The 20,213-nt window shown below is 42.9% G+C and overlaps 1 protein-coding gene across 2 annotated transcripts in view; it reads left to right on the plus strand.

Annotated features, from left to right (window-relative positions):
- Positions 1-20,213, plus strand: part of Egflam (EGF like, fibronectin type III and laminin G domains) — a 526,724-nt gene that overhangs the window by 488,558 nt on the left and 17,953 nt on the right. For both annotated transcript variants that reach the window (XM_070041065.1, XM_070041064.1), the window contains 3 exons: positions 4,668-4,779; positions 10,199-10,315; positions 13,471-13,651. In XM_070041065.1, the coding sequence (XP_069897166.1) occupies positions 4,668-4,779; positions 10,199-10,315; positions 13,471-13,651 (410 nt within the window). The remainder of the gene's footprint in view (positions 1-4,667; positions 4,780-10,198; positions 10,316-13,470; positions 13,652-20,213) is intronic.

A 20,213-nucleotide genomic window follows, 5' to 3' on the forward strand; every position in this document is an offset into this window, starting at 1 on the left:
TCTCCAAACAACTTCCTAGTATTTAGCAATTCTCTGGCTTGTTTCCCATGAGGGTAAATGGTCTCCATTTCTACCTCAGGATATGTAATACCACAGTGAGACATTCAATAAGCTGTGACCAGTCAGCACCTGATACAGAACGTCATATGATGGACACTCATCAAATAGATGTCAGCTAGTCAGAAAGCATTAATACATATTTAGCATGTAGAAATGTACTTGCTCGCTTCACTTTAGATTTTAGCTATGTTCTTGAGGGGTTTTTTAAATAGTAATTAGTTATTTGAAAAATCTCTTCCTTACTCTTCTCCCTATAAAAGAACCTCATACAAATCATGGGTAATGCACTCATACCCCTGACCAGTGAGCTCAAGAAGGGTATGTGATGAGTGATTTTTCACAGCTTGGTAATCTGTAAATTCTTCCAGCATATTTACTGCTATATGCAGAATATTTGAATAGTGAATAGTGGAAACTTTCTTCCCATTATCTAGTTTGTACTATTGCATTACTTCACAAATCGACTGTTCCCATATAGTGGGTCAGTATTTGTTTTTTGAATCCCCCTGGAGCCTGTGGTTGATGTTTTCTTATTTGTGACTATCTTCCTGTCATTTCTTTCATACAGTTTTTTTTTCCTTTTTTTGTTGATCATGGGCCTTGAACTCAGGGCCTGGGTGCTGTTCATGAGCTGTTTTGCTCAAGATTATTGCTCTACCACCTTAAGCCACAGTGCCACTTCTGGTTGTTGAGTGGTTTATTGGAGATAAGAGTGGACTTTCTTGCCGAAGCTATTGAACCATAATCCGAAGATCTCAGCCTCCTGAGTAGCCAGGATTACAGGCATGATTACAGTTGGTTTAGCTATTTCATATAGTTTTAACCTTCAAGTTCAAGGGCACTGATCTAATAGAGACATTCTTCTTATTCCTATATTTGTCTGGTTCTCTTTTGAAACTCACTAGGATGTTTTGCTTAATGGCACACTGCAACAAGCAACCAGTTAGTCTGCCATTTTAAAGGGAATTGCAGGCTGTATTCAATCACTGCTTGTATTGCTAGTCCATCAGTTTTAGAAATGTTGCGTGTGATGGTACTGCCATGTATCGCCCTTAACTGCCAATGATTTTTCATGGCTGATGGGAAATGTGCTCTGCATTAAGCCAACAGTTGTTTGCTTTTGTCATTGAGGCTGAATTCTTAAACATCAGTGACACTTCCTACCTTGGGAAGTGGACATTTCTGTACCTCTAAGTTATGTAAAAACATCCTATATCTCAAGACAGCTTTGCTGGGTATTTAATTGATTAAATTTACATATGATTATGCAAAAGAGCCAGAGCAATTCACTTAACACTATATGTCAAGTGTTGAAGGGAACACATCTTGACTATCGCCTTGGGCTTTGACTTCCTTCTGGATGAGGAGGAATTCCAAAGAACTCTGGGAGGACAGAGCCTCCGCAGCCTTCTCCTGCATGTGTTGGCCCCTCCACATTGCTTCTCTATAGTGGCACTCCAGCACTGGGGTGACAGGGGTACAGAGACCCTTCAAAGTCCATTTCTTATTTCTTTTTCATAATGAGACTATATAGTCTCATCCTGGGGTCTGGATACTGTCTCTAAGCTTCTTTTGCTCAAGGCTAATGCCCTACCACTTGAGCCATAGCTCCACTTCCAGCTTTTTCTGGGTAGTTCATTGGAGATAAGAGTCTCACAGACAGCCGGGCGCTGGTGGCTCACGCCTGTAATCCTAGCTACTCAGGAGGCTGAGATCTAAGGATCATGGTTCAAAGCCAGCCCAGGCAGGAGAGACCATGAGACTCCTATCTCCAATAAACCACCAGAAAACCGGAAGTGGCGCTGTAGCTCAAGTTGTAGATGGCTCGCCTTGAGCTTAAGAGCTGAAGGACAGCGCCCAGGCCCAGAGTTCAAGCCCCACAACCGACAAAAAACAAAAAAGGAGTCTTATAGACTTTCCTACTCAGGCTGGCTTTGAATTGTGATCTTCAGATCTCAGTCTCATGAGTAACTAGGATTACAGGCATGAGCCACCAGACCCTGGCTTAACAAGCCTTTTTTTGATGGGTAATATCTTTATTTTTTTTTTTCAGTGTAAGCTGTTGTTTTCCTACCTGTCAGGAAAAGTGCTCAGAAAAAGACTTAGTGAAAATGAGGCAAGAGTTGCCAGAGAACCATCTACATCTTCCTTGTCTCCTCCTGTTCACGGAGTGACTTGATAACACAGAGAGATCGCTATTGAGGTTTTAGATGCTTCTTTGGAAAATGGACTTAGAAAGAAGTTGTTTATTTTGAAATCATTTCAAAGACTTAATAAAGGAAATTCAGTGAAAGCTTGAAATTACAGGAAGTTATGGAATTGGCCAAACCATTTAACGTTAGGGAAAAGATAGAGTGTTCAAAATCATTATGAACTTAATTCAAAAATCCAGACAATTGGAATGGGCTGTTGATGGCTGTGATCGATATGACTGTGTAGAGGAAAGCGGTGTATTGACGGCCAATGACCTCTGTAGGACAGGAACATGACAACCACGATGGTAGTTATTATGGAAACAGATCTCTTAAAAATGGGAGGCTTGTTTCTTTATTGCATATTGATTTAGCCAAGGTGATTAAATTCTAATTGCTAAGGACAAATCACAAAAGCATTTGCCTGAGCAAAAGAATCAAATGAGGGGGTGGTGACCCTTCGATAATTGTGCCTATTGGTATTCCTCATGGTTTTCTAAAGATGATCCAAGACCAAAAAAAATAATAATAGGAAGCTTCAGTGCGAGCCAGGAACCAGACATTGTTGGAACTATAAATGCAATAATTATGTTCTTGCTATATACCTCACTATAAAAAGCAATGCCAAAAACGTCTTATAAGTCTCATGTAAAGTTTCAAGGTCTTCTACCTCAACTTGATAACTGAAATTTTTAAAAATAATGTTAATCTTTCTCACAATATCAGAGAGCATGAAACACCAGAATGCCTGAGACATGGTGATTTATAAACAGCAGAGATTTATTTCTCAGCTCTAGAGGCTGTGAAGGTCAGGGTCCAGGGCAGGGTCCTCTTTGCTGTGTTGTCCTCACAGCAGAAGATAGAAAGGCAAGAGAGCACACAGGCATAGTAGGTTGAAGAAAACAGAAGCTAAATTTAATCTTCAATAGGAACTGATCTCATAATCACAAACTCGCTCTCATGACACTGACATTAATCCATGTCTGAAAGCATAGTCCTTATGATGGAATCACCTTTTAAAGGCCCTATCTCTTAATACATCACATAAATATTGGACACATTCAAACTGTAGTGTCTCTTCCAACAATTCTATTATAAAAAATTTCAAAATATAGGAAACTTGCATTATAAAAATTTATATATCTTCCACGTGTAGTCCATAATTAATGTCTTGCTATTTTTTATATCTTTATTGTAACAGGGGGTTATAGAGTTATAGTTATATAAGTAATAAGTACATTTCTTTTTTTTTTTCTTCTTTTTCTTTTTTTTGGTCATGGGGCCTGAACTCTGGGCCTGGGTGCTGTCCCTCAGCTCTTCAGCTCAAGGCTAGCACTCTACCACTTGAGCCACAGCGCCACTTCTGGCTTTGTCTGCTTATGTGGTGCTGAGGAATCAAACCCAGGTCCTCATGCATGCAAGGCAAGCACTGTACCACAGAGCCACATTCCCAGCCCCAAGTACATTTCTTTTTAAATACTGTTAATCCCACTTACTCATCCATCCCTCCCCACATTGTATAGTTCATTTCTTGCTATTTTTTCTTTATCATATATCTATCTATCCTTATACCTATCCATCTATCCTAATTTTTATGTATTTTCAGGGATGATGCTAATATCAGCCAAGGAATCTGTTCTTGGTACCATAGACCTTTTTTTCTTTTCTTCAAAGTAAATACAGGATTGCTATCATATTTTACCTTCATGTCATCCTTCATATAGACAAAAAGACTCATGATGCCTACATTCTAGTCATTTTGTAAAGAATAAATGAAATGGTAAATGCAATGCTCATTCCACACAATTCAACAAATGGTACTACTGCTGCTGCTATTAAGCAGGAATTGTTTTTCTTTTGCTAAATGATGTATATAATGTCATCAAAGCTGGATTGGTAAAAATTATTGCAACATCCTAACTCCTGATCTTTTTCCATCTATAGTAGTTAAGATTCTCCAGAGAACCAGAACCAATAAGCTATACATAGATATGTAGAAAGGGATTTGTCTTGTAGGATTGTCTTACATGATTATAGAACTGAAAAGTCCCACAGGCTACCATCTACAACCTGGAGGCCCAGAAATGTTCATGGTGTAGTCCTGCTCAAGTCAATGACAGTAAGTCCTTATCTGAGCACAAAGGACCAAGAAGCTAGAGACTAAGACCTAATCCATATATGAAGTCTCAAGAACCAGGACTGCTAATGTTTAATGGCAGGAGAAGCACATCAACCCCTTGTTCAATTGATGTCCATCTATATTAGTGAAAGCCATTTTTTTTACTGCCAATTTAGTGCTAATATGTTCCAGAAATATCCTCATAGGCACCCCCAAATAATGTCTTATCAGCTAAGTAGAGGGTTCTTCCCATTCAAGTGGACATAGAAAATTAATGTCACATCTTTCTTTGACAGGAGTGAAAATCCCCTCACCCTAGACCAATGGCATGAACTGCGGGTGTCTCGAACAGCAAAGAATGGTATCTTACAAGTGGATAAGCAAAAAGCAGTAGAAGGAATGGCAGAGGTAAGACCATGCTTTTTCTCTTAATGGTTCGCCATTATTGTAAACCAGCCCCTCAGGGTTTTTTTTTGTTGTTTCATTTTGTTTTGGATTTTTGCTCTTATTGTTAGAACAACAGCATAATATAGTGTTGAAATTCCACGCAGCTACCCTGCAAATATAAATAGGATTTATAGTAATAATTCTGACCTCATAGAGTTGTTATAAGTGTTAAGTGAGTTAATAATAAGAACAGCACTTAGAAGATTGTCTTCTGCCCTCTACCTTCAAGTTCCAGCCTTGTTCTTATCAGCAGGGTAATGTCATAGGCAAGAAAAACAAACCCTGAGTTAGGGCCAGCAGTGCAGTGCGACATGTCTGATAATAAATGGCAAAACCAGACTCCTAGGTTTCAAAATTCAGCACTATGTAGCTTTACCTATTGTTATTATTATTATTATTATTATTATTATTTGCTAATTATGTAATATTATGGATTTAAGAGCACAGAATTCTACTGTTTGTAACTTTGCTCCATGACTTGATTCCCAAGGTCATGTCCAAAGAAAAACAATGTTGCTTGCCAGAGGAGATAAGGGAGATTTGTATTAAAATAGAACCTAGCAAGATTCTGCATTTATACAAAAAGTATAATCTCTTACAAATGGGAAAGAATGCTGAGTACTGATGACTCATACCAGTAATCCAAGCTTCTTAGGAGGCTGAGATCTGAGTTCAAAGTCAGCCTGGGTAGGAAGCCTATGAGACACTATTAACTATCCTAAAAAGGCTGCAAGTGGAGTTGTAGGTCAAGGTGGTAGAGTGCTAGCCTTGAGCAAAAAAGCTCAGGGATAGCACTCAGGTCCTGAGTTCAAGCCCCAGGAAGTATATACAAATAAAAACATAAAAAAGGAGACAAGACTCTTGCATTTGCTAATATCTTGTTCTAGATCTTGATTCTGTGAAAAATAATATTTAAGAGAGCAATGGCAAATTTGGTTATACTGTTTGTTAAGCAAAAGATTTCTAGACGGGGGAAAGGTAAGGAAAAGAGTTTAATTGGGGAAAAAGATACTAAGCTGAGTAGAGAGTAAAGGAAATATATGTGTAGAAGCCAGCTGTGGAGGCAGTGATGATGGGAGGGTCTGTCAGAACCAGTCCTCCCTGAGAGTTAGAAGAACACCCAAAGTTGGTTCTGCTTCAAGAAGTAAGCATCTGCACATCTAGAAAATTCCCCATTTATGTTTGTGGAGGTAAAGAAGGGGGGGAGAGGGAGAGGAAGAGGGAAAGGGAAAGGGAGAGAGAGAGACAGAGAGAGAGACGAGAGAGGCAGAGTATGGGAGGGGTAGGGAAGGATGGACTGAGAAGGAAAGGAGAGGAGGGAGAGAGAAAACAGAAAAACAGATAAAATGGATTTTAAGGGGAGAACTGTCTTACTGTCCAACATGATCTAAAGCAGTCTAACATTATAGTCCTGGCTATCTGTTGGTATCGTCATATAAATTGAAATACATATAAGATTCATAACTCTTGAGGCCTTAGAACCATCTGTAGCACAAGAAAGCTCAGAGTGGTAATATTTGTAAATAATAGGGTTAGTCTTTGGTTACAAATCGGGTGTAGTTCAGTATTTGGTGTTTGACATTAGGATCTGAGAGAGAACACAATGTTAAACCACACTTCAGACTTCATATTACCACCCTAAGTACTGACTGACAAGGTCAAAGTAGCTCCCTCTCTCCTGTTTTTCTGAACACGAAGCAGGAAGTTGAGTTGAGCTCCCTCTCAACTAGGCAGGGGAAGGGTAACGCTTGACATTCTGTCATAAGGCATTCTTCAGATGACCATACCAAGTTCAAGTGTGGCTGACAGGGCAGTGGCCTTAGAAGAGCCTAGAGACAGCAGAGTTTGGAGTAAACCTTGAGGGATTCACGCAAGACTCAGGCCTGTGTGGAGCTAAAGCTGACTAAAGAGGCAGCACTAAGAAAACTACGAGCACAGGCTGGAGTGGAGTATACAGGACTGGAAGAAAAGCCATATTTCTGAAGACTTCAGAAAGCCCCAGAGTGGCTTGCTGGCATTTTCAGAGTAGGCAAGAAACCTAGAACCAGACTCAAAGCGCCTCACTTCGGTGGGTCAGTGCTTCACGTGCTGTCCCTGTGGAAATGGGGGCTGCAATCCTGCCTCTTGCCAGTGGGGGGCGGTGGGGAGGCAGAGTGTTGAGCAGCTAAGGAACCAGCTCTCACCGGCTTCACTGGACACACCCAACTCCAAATCCTTTCAAAGCAGTCTGCTGCCAATGCCTCCTAGCCCTGCAGCCTTCCTCCTTTCTCTTACTTGGGCCTCTCAGCTTTGGGGTAAGAGCAAAGAGGAGGGAGAGAGGCCTATGGGTTTGTGGCGAGGGTTCCTGCCTAGATGAATCTTGTGTGAGGCCACATGAGTTCCTGAAAGCCTTTTTACTTCTTCAGTCACTTACCAGCTAATATGAGTCCTTGGGGTTTTTAGGGGAAGAGGCCATAGTATAGCTCAGAGATAGAGTGGTTGTCTAGGATGCACAAGGTCCTGAGTTCAATCCCCAGCATGGAAACACCAATAACAACAAAAAGAATCCTCAAAGCTGCCCAAAGGTTATGACCAAGGACAATAATCAAATCAACCTATTCCTTTGCTAAACAGCTGACCCTATGAACACTCCCAAAGATCTATAGATAGATCTACAGATAGATCTCTCTGTCTCTTTTTCTCTATCCCTGACATGACTCTGAATCCACCTTCCTCCTTCTTGTCAGTGAGGACACATGATAGGTTCTTGGTCTCAAGTATAAAGAATTCAGGGGTGAATATACAAAGGACTTTTGTTTGTTTTGTATGGGGTTGTGGGGGGGGGGGGTGGCCCTGGGGCTTGAACCCTGGGCCTGAGTTCTGTCCCTCAGCTCTTTTGCTCAAGGCTAGAGCTCTACCACTCTGAGCCATAGTGCCACTTCTAGTTTTCTGATATGAATTGGAGATAAGAGTCTCATAGACTTTCCTGCCTGAGTTGGCTTTGAACCATGATCCTCAGATCTCAGCCTCCTGAATAGATGGGATTACAGGCATGAGCCACCAGTGCCTGGCTTACAAAGGAGTTTTAACAGAGTAAGGTTTATTGAGGCACCCTTTGAAGGAGTTGCTAACCCCCGAGAGAACTTGAGCCTCTGGGTCGTTATGGATAGGATTTAATGATTTATATATAATTGTGGTGATTTCTGAGGAAGGGGGAATACCTTTCCAAGTATTGGAAGAGAGTGGAAGCCAAGATCGTGATTCAAAGAGAAGTGAGCATGAGACCACAGCTACAATGAGATGTAGATAAGGCTGGAAAAGTCCCTGCTAGAGAACTGTTGGCCACTGTAGCAACAAGCAGTCTTAACCATGGCCAGCTATGGTCACTTCAGAATAACTGTGGAAGAGAAGATGTGGCACAGTGTACCTGGATACAATGCTGTACCTCCTCTCTGGAGTCTTGGGGTAAATTGTTTCCTTTTGTGCCTGTCTCCCTCTGACCAATTATCTTTTCTTTGGGGGGGAGGGGATCCAGTTGTGGGGCCTGAACTCTGGGTCTGGGCGCTGTCCCTCAGCTCTTCTGCTCAAGGCTAGCACTCTACCACTTGAGCCACAGCACCACTTCTGGCTTTTTTCTTTTTGCTTATGTGGTGCTGAGGAATCGAACCCAGGGCCTCATGCATGCAAGGCAAGCGCTCTACCACTGAGCTACTTTCCCAGCCCTGACCAATGATCTTAAAACACAGATTTCTCTCCTGCTCACTCTTGCTTTAAACTCATTGCCTTTGAGTTAAGTTTAAATTCACGACATGGCCTCCAAAGTCCTCCATGTTTGCCTTCCTGTTTCTTTCCAATCCCTGACTCCTTCCGGTTTCCATAAATCTAACTCCTCTCCATCCACTATGTCTAGGGTACAGAGAGAAATATTCCTAATTTCAGGTGCACACGTAGACAGTCCTCACCTATGCTGCTTGTGAATGACCCATGGACTTATCTGTGCAATTCTGCACCTGTGTTGGGGGGCCGAGACTGGTCTTTCCCATTTTCTGTTGTTTGTATAGCCCTTTACACAGCAAATGCCTAATAATGTTTGTTAGATAAATGATAGAAGGCTACCACTATTTATATTTCTTTTGCCATAAATCAGAGAGAACATTACCTGAAGTATTGCATTACCTGTAGTAATATAGGATCATTCCCTGTGATCTCAGATTTTGATTTATCTCTGTGCTATCTTTAGATGATTTAGCATTTTGATTATGCCTTATGCTTGAATAAGCTTAGGCATTAACTATTACACACAGCTGGTGAAACTACTAGAAGCAGAAGAAGCCTTTGGGAGAGTAACATGGGGCATTTGAGAAAACTGGGAAGATAGAATTTCTCTGTCCTTTGCAATCTATCACAAAGACTACCTTCCCCTGCACCATGCCTCCCCTAGTTTTTGGACTGCTAGAAGCTCTCTCTTTACCATTCCCAAACATAGTAATAACCATACTGGAATGCTGGTTATTCATCCAAATCTAGGCAAAGTGTTAACTAAATGATACCCCAACTGCCAGGATAAGCTGAGTTATGCTACACGAAGTCACAAACAACATAACAAGGGTTTAGTTCTTTGCTTACACTACAGATCAACCAATGGTTAGCCTCAGCTTGCATTTGTTCCAAACTGAAGGAACAGCAAAAGAGAAAAAGTCACAATGAACCACTTCCTGGTTGTGAAAGCTTCTGCCCAAAAGCAATTCAAGTCTCTTCTGCTCTCCTTTCATTGGATAAGCCAAGTCACATGGGACAAGCTCCATTAGTTGCTTTCTGCAGGGAGGGGTACAAGTCAAGGAGCAGTAAACAACAAAGAACAGTAAAACAGTCTATCAACTCTTCATGACATGCCTAGGATGACGATATTATCATTGTCACTGATAATAAACTTGAGTTGCAAAGAGCAAAGAAATTTACCAACATCCTAGTAAATGGTAGATGCTTGTTTTGGTAATACAAAAGAATGTGGAAACTAGGAGCTGGTGGCACATTCCTGTAATCCTAGCTACTCAGGAGGCTGAGATTTGAGGATTGCGGTTTGAAACCAGACCAGGCAGGAAAGTCCATGAGACTCTCATCTCCAATTAACCACCAGAAAACTAGAAGTGGCACTGTGGCTCAAGTGGCAGAGCACTTGCCTTGAGTTGAAGAGTCAGGGACAGAGCCCAGGCCCAGAGATCAAGTGCCATGACCGACCAAAACAAAAAAAGAATGTGGAAGTCCAACCAATCTCTAGATAGATTGCTATAATGAGTCATAAGGCCATTTGGTTCCCCAACAGGGAGCCAAAGACATAGTTGATAGTCTGAACAGTGATAATGAAATGATACTATGATTTGTGGTTTAAATCTCTCGGCAGGGTGGCTTTACTCAGATTAAGTGCAACACAGATATTTTTATTGGCGGTGTCCCCAACTACGATGACGTGAAGAAGAACTCAGGCATCTTCAAGCCATTTAGTGGCAGCATCCAGAAGGTATAACTTCACTTTTTTTAGTTTACTCTGTCACTTTGACTTTACACAATTGAATTATGATCAGTATGATCTGCTACACTCAAGAAAGAAGTGTTGAGAAAGTTCTAAGATTTTGACAATTTTATTTTTTTAAATACCCTCCCAACCCTACTTTGTTACAACACCTGTTCCTAGATCTGTGCTCATTATACCTTCCATTCATGATACTATAAGTAAACTCAGTGTTTGTAGCAAATCCAACCCTCAAATTCTAAACATATTCAGGGAGACAACTGACACTACTACATCAGGGAAAGAGGTAAGTGGCGCCAACTGCAACTCGTAGCTTCTGTTTCTCTTTACATTGCTTTGTAGCTTGCTCAGGCTACATGTCACCTGTCATCCCCGCCCTCACACATTTGCTCATTAGTCAGGGAACCAAGGTCTGAATAGCATACATTAAGGACAAAATAACCATTCAGTTAGCACTCCCATTTGTCTCCCATTCCTTGTCTTGAGGCTGTCCATTGCTCTCTGGCTGGGAAGACATGTTCTATTTGCCACAAACGTGCAGCTTGCCTCATGGACTTGTAGATGACTAAGACTGGGCAAAGACTCTAAAGAAAAGTAGCTTCATCCTATTTTCCTGCAGTGACTAAGGATGATATCTGGAGCATTTTTGGTAGAGAGCAAGATGAAGGAGGGACAGCAAAGGTTCTGCTGTGATTTGTACTTGTGGCACTGGGAAAGGCCCATGAACTGGATCTTTATCATCTCCTAGCTCAGGAAAAAGGCCCGGCCAATATTTGCTGGCTCTGATGTGGGTTTTTTTCCCCTTTGCTACTGAACCATGATATCAGGGACATGGCAGTTCAGGCTGTCTTTTCCCCATGAGGGACATGGGAGAGATACTGGCCATGTTTAGTCAGCTTTGAAATTCTTTGCCCTCACTGTTGGCCTTTTTCAGGCTTTGCCCTGTAGTAAGGTAAATCATCTCAGAAGCCACATTTTAAAATATAGAATATTGGAGTCTTTATTATACAGTTAACAGGTTGCAGGCCACCAGTTGTTTCAAAGGCCTGCAGCACGTAAATAACATAACATAACACAGCCAGGAAACATGCTAAAGAGGAAAGAAATAAGAACAATACCAACAAGCCAATTCAGCTCCAGTGGAGAGCTGAATTGGGATGCCATGATCACTAGAGATGAACCAGGAGACAGGACACAGGACACAATCACAGAGACACACGTGGCATGTCCTCTGGCGGCTAGACTGGTCTGGGCCTTAATAGGTCAGGGCTGGGGCCAGATCCTCAGGAAATTCCCAGTCCCAGGCACTGGACTGACAGATTCAGTAACCTATCAGCAAATGCTTGCCCCTGCCTCCAGCGATCCTGGCATACCTATTACCTGGGCAGGTGAGGGGGGTAAGGAAGTTTCTTCCCCCAGAATGAAGACAAGACCCTACAATCCACCATGTGGCCAATATGGTACTGGCCAGATCTGGCCTCCTTACTTCAGCCCCTTCTCTTCCCACCTTCTAGAAGGGCCACTCTTTCTTCCCAGTAACTCAGTCACTGGCGGTGCCACATCTGCTACTGAATTGGTGCCTGTCTTGGCTTGTCTTGAGTATGTACTATTCCATTTCATGTCCTTCACTTCCAGCATGGAAAGAGGAGGTTGTAGAGGACTCAAGCTCCTCCCTAGCTTCTCAGATTTAGAACTGAGGAGTTTTGGTTGTCTTTTATTTTACAGCTCTCTCAATGTTCTCCAAGGATAAAGCAAGACCTTAGGAACACCATTCACAGCAGGAAGTGCCCATTCTAATTTCTGATAACTCCTGGGGCAAAAGGAGGTACTCTCTGTGTCTCTGAGCTCTGCAAAGCCAGCATATGCTCATAGTAATTACACATCCTGAGTCAAGAGTCGAAAAGTTAGACCCATTTCTTTGAGATTCAGGGATACAGTAACTGCTCCCGACAACTCATCAGCTACAAAGAGTTGCTCTTCAGATCCAGGAAATATACAAACAGCAGTGCTAAGAAACTGAAGGAATGAGAGTGGGTCTAAACAAAAAGCCTTAATAATAGAGAATAGTCTTTAGTTTAAAATTGTGTTTTGAGTTGGTAAGTTCCAGAAAAGTCTCACTCTCATTAGATGATTGGTTCTTGATCCCCCATGATTGTGTCCACATTTGATTGCTTTGGCTTATATTGAATATCTTCGTTAGACCCGAGTGTTCACCGCTTTTGTTTTTTACTTTGATTGTGTTCATATCTGATTTGCTTTCTCCTTTGTTAAGATTAATTCCATGCACCTTGTTGGTTTGGGCTGTGTAAGCTGTGCGTTAGTTGTGTTCAGGGCAGAAGGGCTTTGTGACAGGAGTTCCTCTGCCACCCGATAGCGCTACAATAAAGTCTCCAAATGTAGCCTCTTAAGTGGTGGCTTCTCTGTTCTCGTGACTGGATCTACCATGCAACAAAAGGACTGGAATTTCACTTGTTGATTTCCAGTGGCGAGGAAAGGGGATGCTTGAGGAGGGAGTTCAGAGATGGCCAGGAAGGAGGACAGCAAGAGTGACCGAGTGGACAATTGGGTGGCTCTGTTGATGGAGTTTTAGTGGACATTACAAAATACGTTAGCTAAAGCTCAGGAAAATACCCCAGGAAGTCTCTGGATTCCACAGCCCCCCACCACAGCACCAGCTCCCTTGATTCCTGCCCCATGCCTCTTGGTTTTGTCCTTTCCCTAGTCAGCCTTATAGCCATGGCCACGGCTTCCCAAGGGATCCTTGGAAGGTTTTCCCATTACTGACAACTGGGTCCCACCTTCAGAGACTGGCTCCATTTGGTCCGATGGTCAGGGGAAGCTCCTAAGTAATTCCACTAGCTAGACTGAGTAGCTTAACTGCAGTTCTCAGGATGTCTTCTCTACCGTCCCAAGTGGCCTGTCTTCCAGAATCAGAGGAGCACTGGACTTGGCAGCTTCTCTTAGGCACAAATGCAATCCCCTCTGCACCTCTTTCCTTATGGACTGTCACAGCAGGAGCATGGCTTCTTTTTATTAACTTTGCCTACTGTGTGGAGTTTGGGTTGGTATGCTGAGGGGAACTTCAGATGACTGCAAAGATGTCTCCCGATTCCTGAATTTCTTTGTTATGTGTCTCTCCCAAGATCATCCTGAACGACAGGACCATCCATGTGAGGCATGACTTCACTTCGGGAGTAAACGTGGAGAACGCGGCTCACCCCTGTGTGAGAGCTCCCTGTGCCCATGGGGGCAGCTGCCGGCCCAGAAAGGAGAGCTACGAATGTGACTGCCCTTTGGGCTTTGAGGGCCTACACTGCCAGAAAGGTACACAGGAGTCCAGGCACAGCTTCCTGGAGGGATGAAAGCCAGGGACAGAATGTTGAGAGGCCAGCATTGTTAAAGGGAAATTTGCGTTATGTGGGTAACGCAGTCCTGTTGGTTATTTTGATTAATGATTTCCATATGTATTAGGTGGTCAATTACATATAAACAAGCCAATTACAATACTTAGTGAACACTAAACACTGAAATACTTCTGTAAGAGGAGATAAAGGGTTCCCTGCCCCGGCTCCATGCTTCTTAAGAATTTCCCCCTCATTTCTCTACCAAATGGTTAAATCATAGCATAGCAGGGGTTTCTAGGACTGATGCATTTGAGACTCTCCTGACAGGGGTACCTATATTTTGTGTGTTGATGATAGTTTTGACCCCTTTCTTGCGTGCTATATAGAGAAATATTGCCCACCTATGGAAGAAATGAATTATGCATTAATTATTCCAAACTAAAGAATGCATAACCTTCTGCAACATGCTGCTTTCCACCGTGGGTCGCCACAGTGTTCTCAGTTATAAAATGGGATAATACTAGCAATGGTAGCTACCCAAAGGGCTTGGTACAGACTGAATGAAGCCGTTGACATAAGGCATTTAAACAGGGAAGTACTCAAGCAATATTATCATTCTAGTCATTCTTACTACTGAGGGGAAAAATAAAATGTTAGCTGAGGCTATGAGCTCACCAGTTTGTATCATGCCTTTGTCTGGGAGCCAGCAGAACCACAGCCCACAAATCCTGGTCCTCTTTTTGCAGCTGCTTAAAGAAGCAGAAGCTGTGGGTTGGTCCTGGTGTTTAGAATAGGCGTGCCCACGTGTGACTGTCAGGTCGGGCCATGTGGACTGTCTTGTCTCAGATGTCAAGGTGCCCTTACCTGCTTGGAAAAATAAGGAAGAAAGAAAGCAAGCAGAAAGCTTATCTTGCTTTCCTGTTGTTTTCTTGATTCCAGACTTTCGCCAAAATTAGAACCTAGAGGAAAACTATAAATTAGAGCAGTCTGAAAATATAGTAAAGATACCAATTTGCCTATTTGCATATCTCTTTTCCTTTCCTTTTTTTTTTTCTCTAAGACAAGGTCCTGCTATATAGCCCAAGCTGGTCTTGAACTCATGATCTCCTGCCTCAGCCTACTGAATGATAGGTTATAGGTGTGTACCACCCTGCCCATTTATTATATTAAGTAAATTATGGAATTTGAATGGCAAATAATAATGCATTATTTTTCAACCAAGAAGACAAATTGCTCTGTTTGCGAGTGATCCAGATTATAATTCTAACAAGCACAAGTGTTGAGCTAGAGGGGGTAGATTTAGTTCAAGAGAGGTCCATTCAATCAGAAAACTGGGTGTGGGTTTGACATGTGGGTCTCTGAATTTCCTGTATCCAGTTTTACTATAAGCAGTTCACATTTGCTTCTAACAGTAATGGTCCATATAAGTTAGGGCTTAAATGAACGTCTAGGTGAAAGGAAGGAAACATGGATATTTTGTAAGCCCTTGCTTGATTCACGCTGTAAAACTTCAGCTCAAACAGATACAAAGTGCCCAGCATGGGACTCTGGGACAGACTCTGGGTTCAGTTACAGTGAGAATCAAACAAGACAGATCTCTGTGAAGGCCTGAGTCCCTAGCAAGGTCTGCAGAAATGGGCAGTGGCAGGGAGTGTTTGACCTCTACCGACACAGCAAGATCAAACCCAGGTGAACCATTTGCTGCTCTGCATGTTTCATCAGTATCTACTTAAGCTTTGCAATCAAGACATTGCTTTTGATAAAATGGAAGCTGTTGCAAATCCTAGGAAGGTTCATTTATAAGAACCCTTGTCTATATCCTCTAATATCCTCTCCAGTGATACTAACTTAGGAAGGTTAGTCGGGATCTGAGATGGTTTCCCCAGGTCTCTGCAGGTACACAGCTCTGGGCAGTTAGTATGAACACAGCTATAATTTAGGGTTTCTTGTCCCTTGAAATGATTGGAAAGAAAGAATGAGGAAGAGATGGGCAATTGTCTTATTTCTGAGAGATGAAAAGCACTGAAAGTTTGGGCAAATTCGTGGGCTGGAAGCCATCTTTAGGTATTTCTCATGCTTAATAATAGGGAGGGCGGGGCTGGGAAGGTGGCTCAGTGGTAGAGCGCTTGCCTTGCATGCATGAGGCCCTGGGTTCGATTCCTCAGCACCATATAAGCAAAAAGAAAAAGCCGGAAGTGGCACTGTGGCTCAAGTGGTAGAGCGCTAGCCTTGAGCTGAAGAGCTGAGGGACAGTGCCCAGGTCCAGAGTTCAGGCGCCACGACCGGACCCCCCCCCCAAAAATAGGGAGGGCTTTTTTTCCCCCCCTACCTAATAATTAAATCATGCTTCAAAAGCAAGAATTTGTTTCTAGCATTCTCCACAGTCCTTAAACCTGTTTGTTTATTTGAGAAAAATATTGTAGAATCACCTAGGATGAGACCACCCAATCTTGACCTCAAACTTTCTCTGTGAGGAGCTGCTCATGGAGTCTGGATTCCTTAGGACTGGCTGCAGTCAGGGGGGAGTTAACACTTGGTCTCACTTCTTAAGAAGAAGGACCAGAAACAAACAAATCCCAGAGTCTGCCAGCCCTCAGACCACCATAGTGGTTTAGAAACTCTCCTTTGTTCCTGGGAAGCCAAAAAAAGTAGGAGCCGTGCCTGAACTCAGACAGAGGTGACATCAACTCCCACTCAGCGTCTGGTCTAAAGCATCAGCAGCTTCTCCCAGGCCCAACCCAAACTTGTCAAGAGACTGAGCTTCTTCTAACTCTCAGCCAGGACTCTGGGCACCAACAAAAACCATGAAGTTTCACTTTGGTGGTCTCCTCACCTCTCAGGTGGGGACTCTCACTTTCAAGCATCTTATATCATCAAACCTCAGAACCCCATGCATGCACTAATCCCAAAAGCAAGGTCCCTGTGCATCTCACAAGGATGTCAGCAAGGCCTCCTCAATTCAGAACACTGTTTCCATCCCTAGAGGTTGCTTTCTGGCTTGCTCTACTCTCATCTCTCTGTTTATTTTTATCTTGGGTTCCCTCCCTCAAAGCTCTTATATCTATATAAGTTGTTAATTCCCTAAAACTGAATTGTACAAAGCTGGGCATTTAAAAAAGCTATGTTCTGAGGAATGATAACCTCCCAATTCATACAAACACATATATTCACTTGCAGAAATGGGAGCTGAATCCTGTGGTCAAATAAATCTCAATTATCTGTGCAAACCAACAAGCTCTCTTTTTGGTTGGATTTATCAGAGACCTTGCTATATTGTAAGAGGAGAGTGTAGATTATAGTGCCACCTTCCCCCGGCCTCGCCCTGCCCCACTGCGAGGTCTACTGGACTGTTGTGGACAGATCACTAAGGAAAGAATTCTGTTCCTCTTTCCTTCTGAGCATAGAAACACTCAGGCCGCTAGGTGGAGGTGTTTCTCTGCAGCAGCCCAGCTGCTTAGCATACTCCCAGCTCAACAGCCCGAGGCAAAGCCTAGCATTAAGATACATTCTCTCTAAGGATGTACTCTCCTAAAAGTTCAGATTTTGCCTGATCAATGCTGATCATAGAACACGAGGTGGCACTGAGGGCATTTTTATGTTATATTTGGTAGATATACATCATGTTGCTAAGGCTGAGCTAGATGATTTTAAACTCATTTGTGTTTAGATTCCAATGTATAAGAAGTAAATTTAGTAAATGTAGGTACTACTTTGAAAATACTCTGAACATTAAAACACAAGTTAATAAAACATGAAGCTATGCATAGCATAGGGAATTTATTTTCTTAGGATGTTATGTCATTTAACAATGGAAAAATTGGACGTACTTACCCAAGATGCTAGTCTGTAGTTAGGTGAAAAAGTGCTGTTTCCTTTGTGGATTCAGAATCAACTTAATACAGGTTGAGTGCCCTTTATCCAGAATACTTAGGACCAAAAGTAGTTTGAATTTCAGATTTTTAAAAAGTTTTAGAAGATCCATATATATGTAAAGAGGCATCTCAGATATGAAAGTCCCCTGGGTTTCATATGAAGTCAATTCTATACAGTATTTTTGTTTAATGTACCTGCTTTTGGATTGTCCCACGAGGCATAGAATTTTCCACTTATGGTGTCATGTCAGCACCCAAAAGGTTCAGATTTTGAAGCATTTGGCTTGGAGAATTTTAGATTTGAAGGGTTCAACCTGTACAATAGAGAATTGTGTACCAAGTCAGCTGTGTACGAAGGGGCTGTGCTGTCCTGTCTGAAGCTGCCCAGCAAGAACAAGTGTGTGCTAGGTACGCAGCAAACAGGGTGCTGTGCAGTACTCTCCTGGCTCCTGGAAAAGCTAGACTTGGATAATTTATTAGCCTTTTCCTCGTGTCCAGAGTGTATGGAGGACCCAGCTGTACATGAAACCTTAAGGCCTTTGATTGCGAAATTGGTTTTCCCTGGGATATGGAACTTGTGGCTTAGCTTCTATTACTCATTGAAGATGGTTTGGGTGCCACCCAATGGCACATGGTTTAATAATTGAGAGAGAACGGTAAAACTTTTGATACATCAGTAAGGTCATTGCCACAGGGAAAAACATGCAGAAAAAAATAGGCATAGTATTTAGACAAACAATAAAGGGCCAGGAAAGGCTAAGTGGCCCTATCTGGCTCTAATGTTTCTGGATGGAATCACTGTTTATCCACACAGGCTAAATTAAGAGCATGTCCACCATATTCAGTAGCATCATTCTTGGATAACCTTTGCCTTTGCTAACTCACAAAATAGCCCAGTCTAGTCTCTAGAATTTTATCAAGGGCAAAGGCCTGGGGATTAGGGGATTTGAGAAAATAAATACTAGGCTGGTGTATCAACACTCTGCCACCTGGTCAAGAAAATTCCTACCCCATTACAAGGTGAGTAACTCAGTAAGAAGTTGTTTCTCTGGGCTTAGGAAAAAATGTGGGCTGTAGTCTGAAAGTGGAGGAGCAAGAGCATCAGAAGTGTTAACATACTATAAACATCTTGTTGGTCCACCACCACCCTTACCCCCAAGTAACCTACCATGGGGGAGGGGAAGTAGTGAGTTGGTACTAGGAGAGACTTCTAGAAGTTTCTATTGTAGATCTTGTTTGCAATTCCTTCCGAATTCTTGCAGAGCTTTGTGAGGGAACAAGGCTTGTGTCCAAATGGCTTGTGCCCAGGGCAGTTGGTTGTCTAATGGCTGTGAACACTGACTTTCCCTTTCTCTTTCATGCTGGCACTGGGCAGAATGTGGGAACTACTGCCTCAATAGTAAGTATAGTAAGTCCTGTAGGAGATGGGAATGTTTGGGCCCCTGCTAGGCTGGCCAGGGTAGCTCTGCCCAGGCAGTGGGCACAATGCAGTCAATCACACAGAGGGGACCAGGGGGAGGCAGTGTGGGGCATTGGACAAGCAGACCAGGGTGATAGGACTCTCCCCTTTGAGCACATGATCCCTGGGAACAAGCAAGATTGCTGCCCTGCTGGACCTCAGTGGGCCCTGCTCCAGGATCTAGCAGGCAGCTGCATGCAGCTCCCAAGAAGGAAGCATGCTAAGGCTCTGTGCACAGAGCTGATGTGTGATGTATTCCAGGGAATGTATGCTGGGGATGTATGTGTGAGTATTTCAGGGAATACAGGGCAGCCATGGCTGTTGGCCCACAGACCCATGGTCATGGCCAAGAGCAGCAGGTTCAAGCCCTGGTTGTACTTCTCACCTGGGGAGCAGGGAGAGCCAAACCCAATAGAGTCTGCTATTACATTTAGCCCTGGGACACTCCCCCTCCTCCCTTCTATTAAGAGTCAGACACACCAGCAAGTGTTCCCTTCTACCTCCTCTAGTTTTGCTCCTCCCTCTTGTTTCCTTCCTCTAGTCTCCTTTCTATTTTCTTCTCTCCAGCCTGTGCCTTTTCTCCTTCTCTTTCTCGTTTCCTTCCTCCCCTTCTCTTGCCCCCTGGTTGCCCATCAACCTACCTGACTCCTTCCTTTTCATGCCTTTTTCTCCATTGCCTTGATACTTTCTTCTCTCCTTTTCTTGCTGCAGCTTTCTCTTCATTTTCACTTGTGTCTTTCATTTTTCTACTCAGTTTCTTTTCCTGTCTTCTGGCCTTCTTGCTTCCCCTTCTGTCTCCTTCCCACCCCTCCCAAACACCGTCCTGTTAGCCTGCAGGGAGAGGACCCAGTGTGGACACAGTGTCTTTCTTCTCCACCTCTCACAAGTCCTCTTGGTTGTCAGCTCCTGCCCAAGGCTATGCTGTCTTGTTAAGCAATAAAGCAATTTCTTGGATAATTTACTCAGAAATCACCTTTAAATTTTTTTTTCCTTTTATCGTTCACATGTTCTTTCATCTTTATTTCCTCTCTTCTTCCTCCCTTCTTTATGAAAAGCTTAGAGAACATGGCAGAGTAACCTTCTAACATAGAAACTTGTACCTGAAGGCCCATTATCATAGGACTATTCTTCTCCACTTCCCTCCTTAAAAAAATTTGAAGAGCTGGAGGTGTGGCTCAAGTGAAGGCTCTTGAGCTTAAACCCTAGGACTG

This window comes from Dipodomys merriami, unplaced genomic scaffold (genome assembly GCF_024711535.1).
Source record: "Dipodomys merriami isolate MVZ:Mamm:240054 unplaced genomic scaffold, mDipMer1.0.p SCAF_30, whole genome shotgun sequence".
In the NCBI taxonomy this organism is placed as follows: domain Eukaryota; kingdom Metazoa; phylum Chordata; class Mammalia; order Rodentia; family Heteromyidae; genus Dipodomys; species Dipodomys merriami.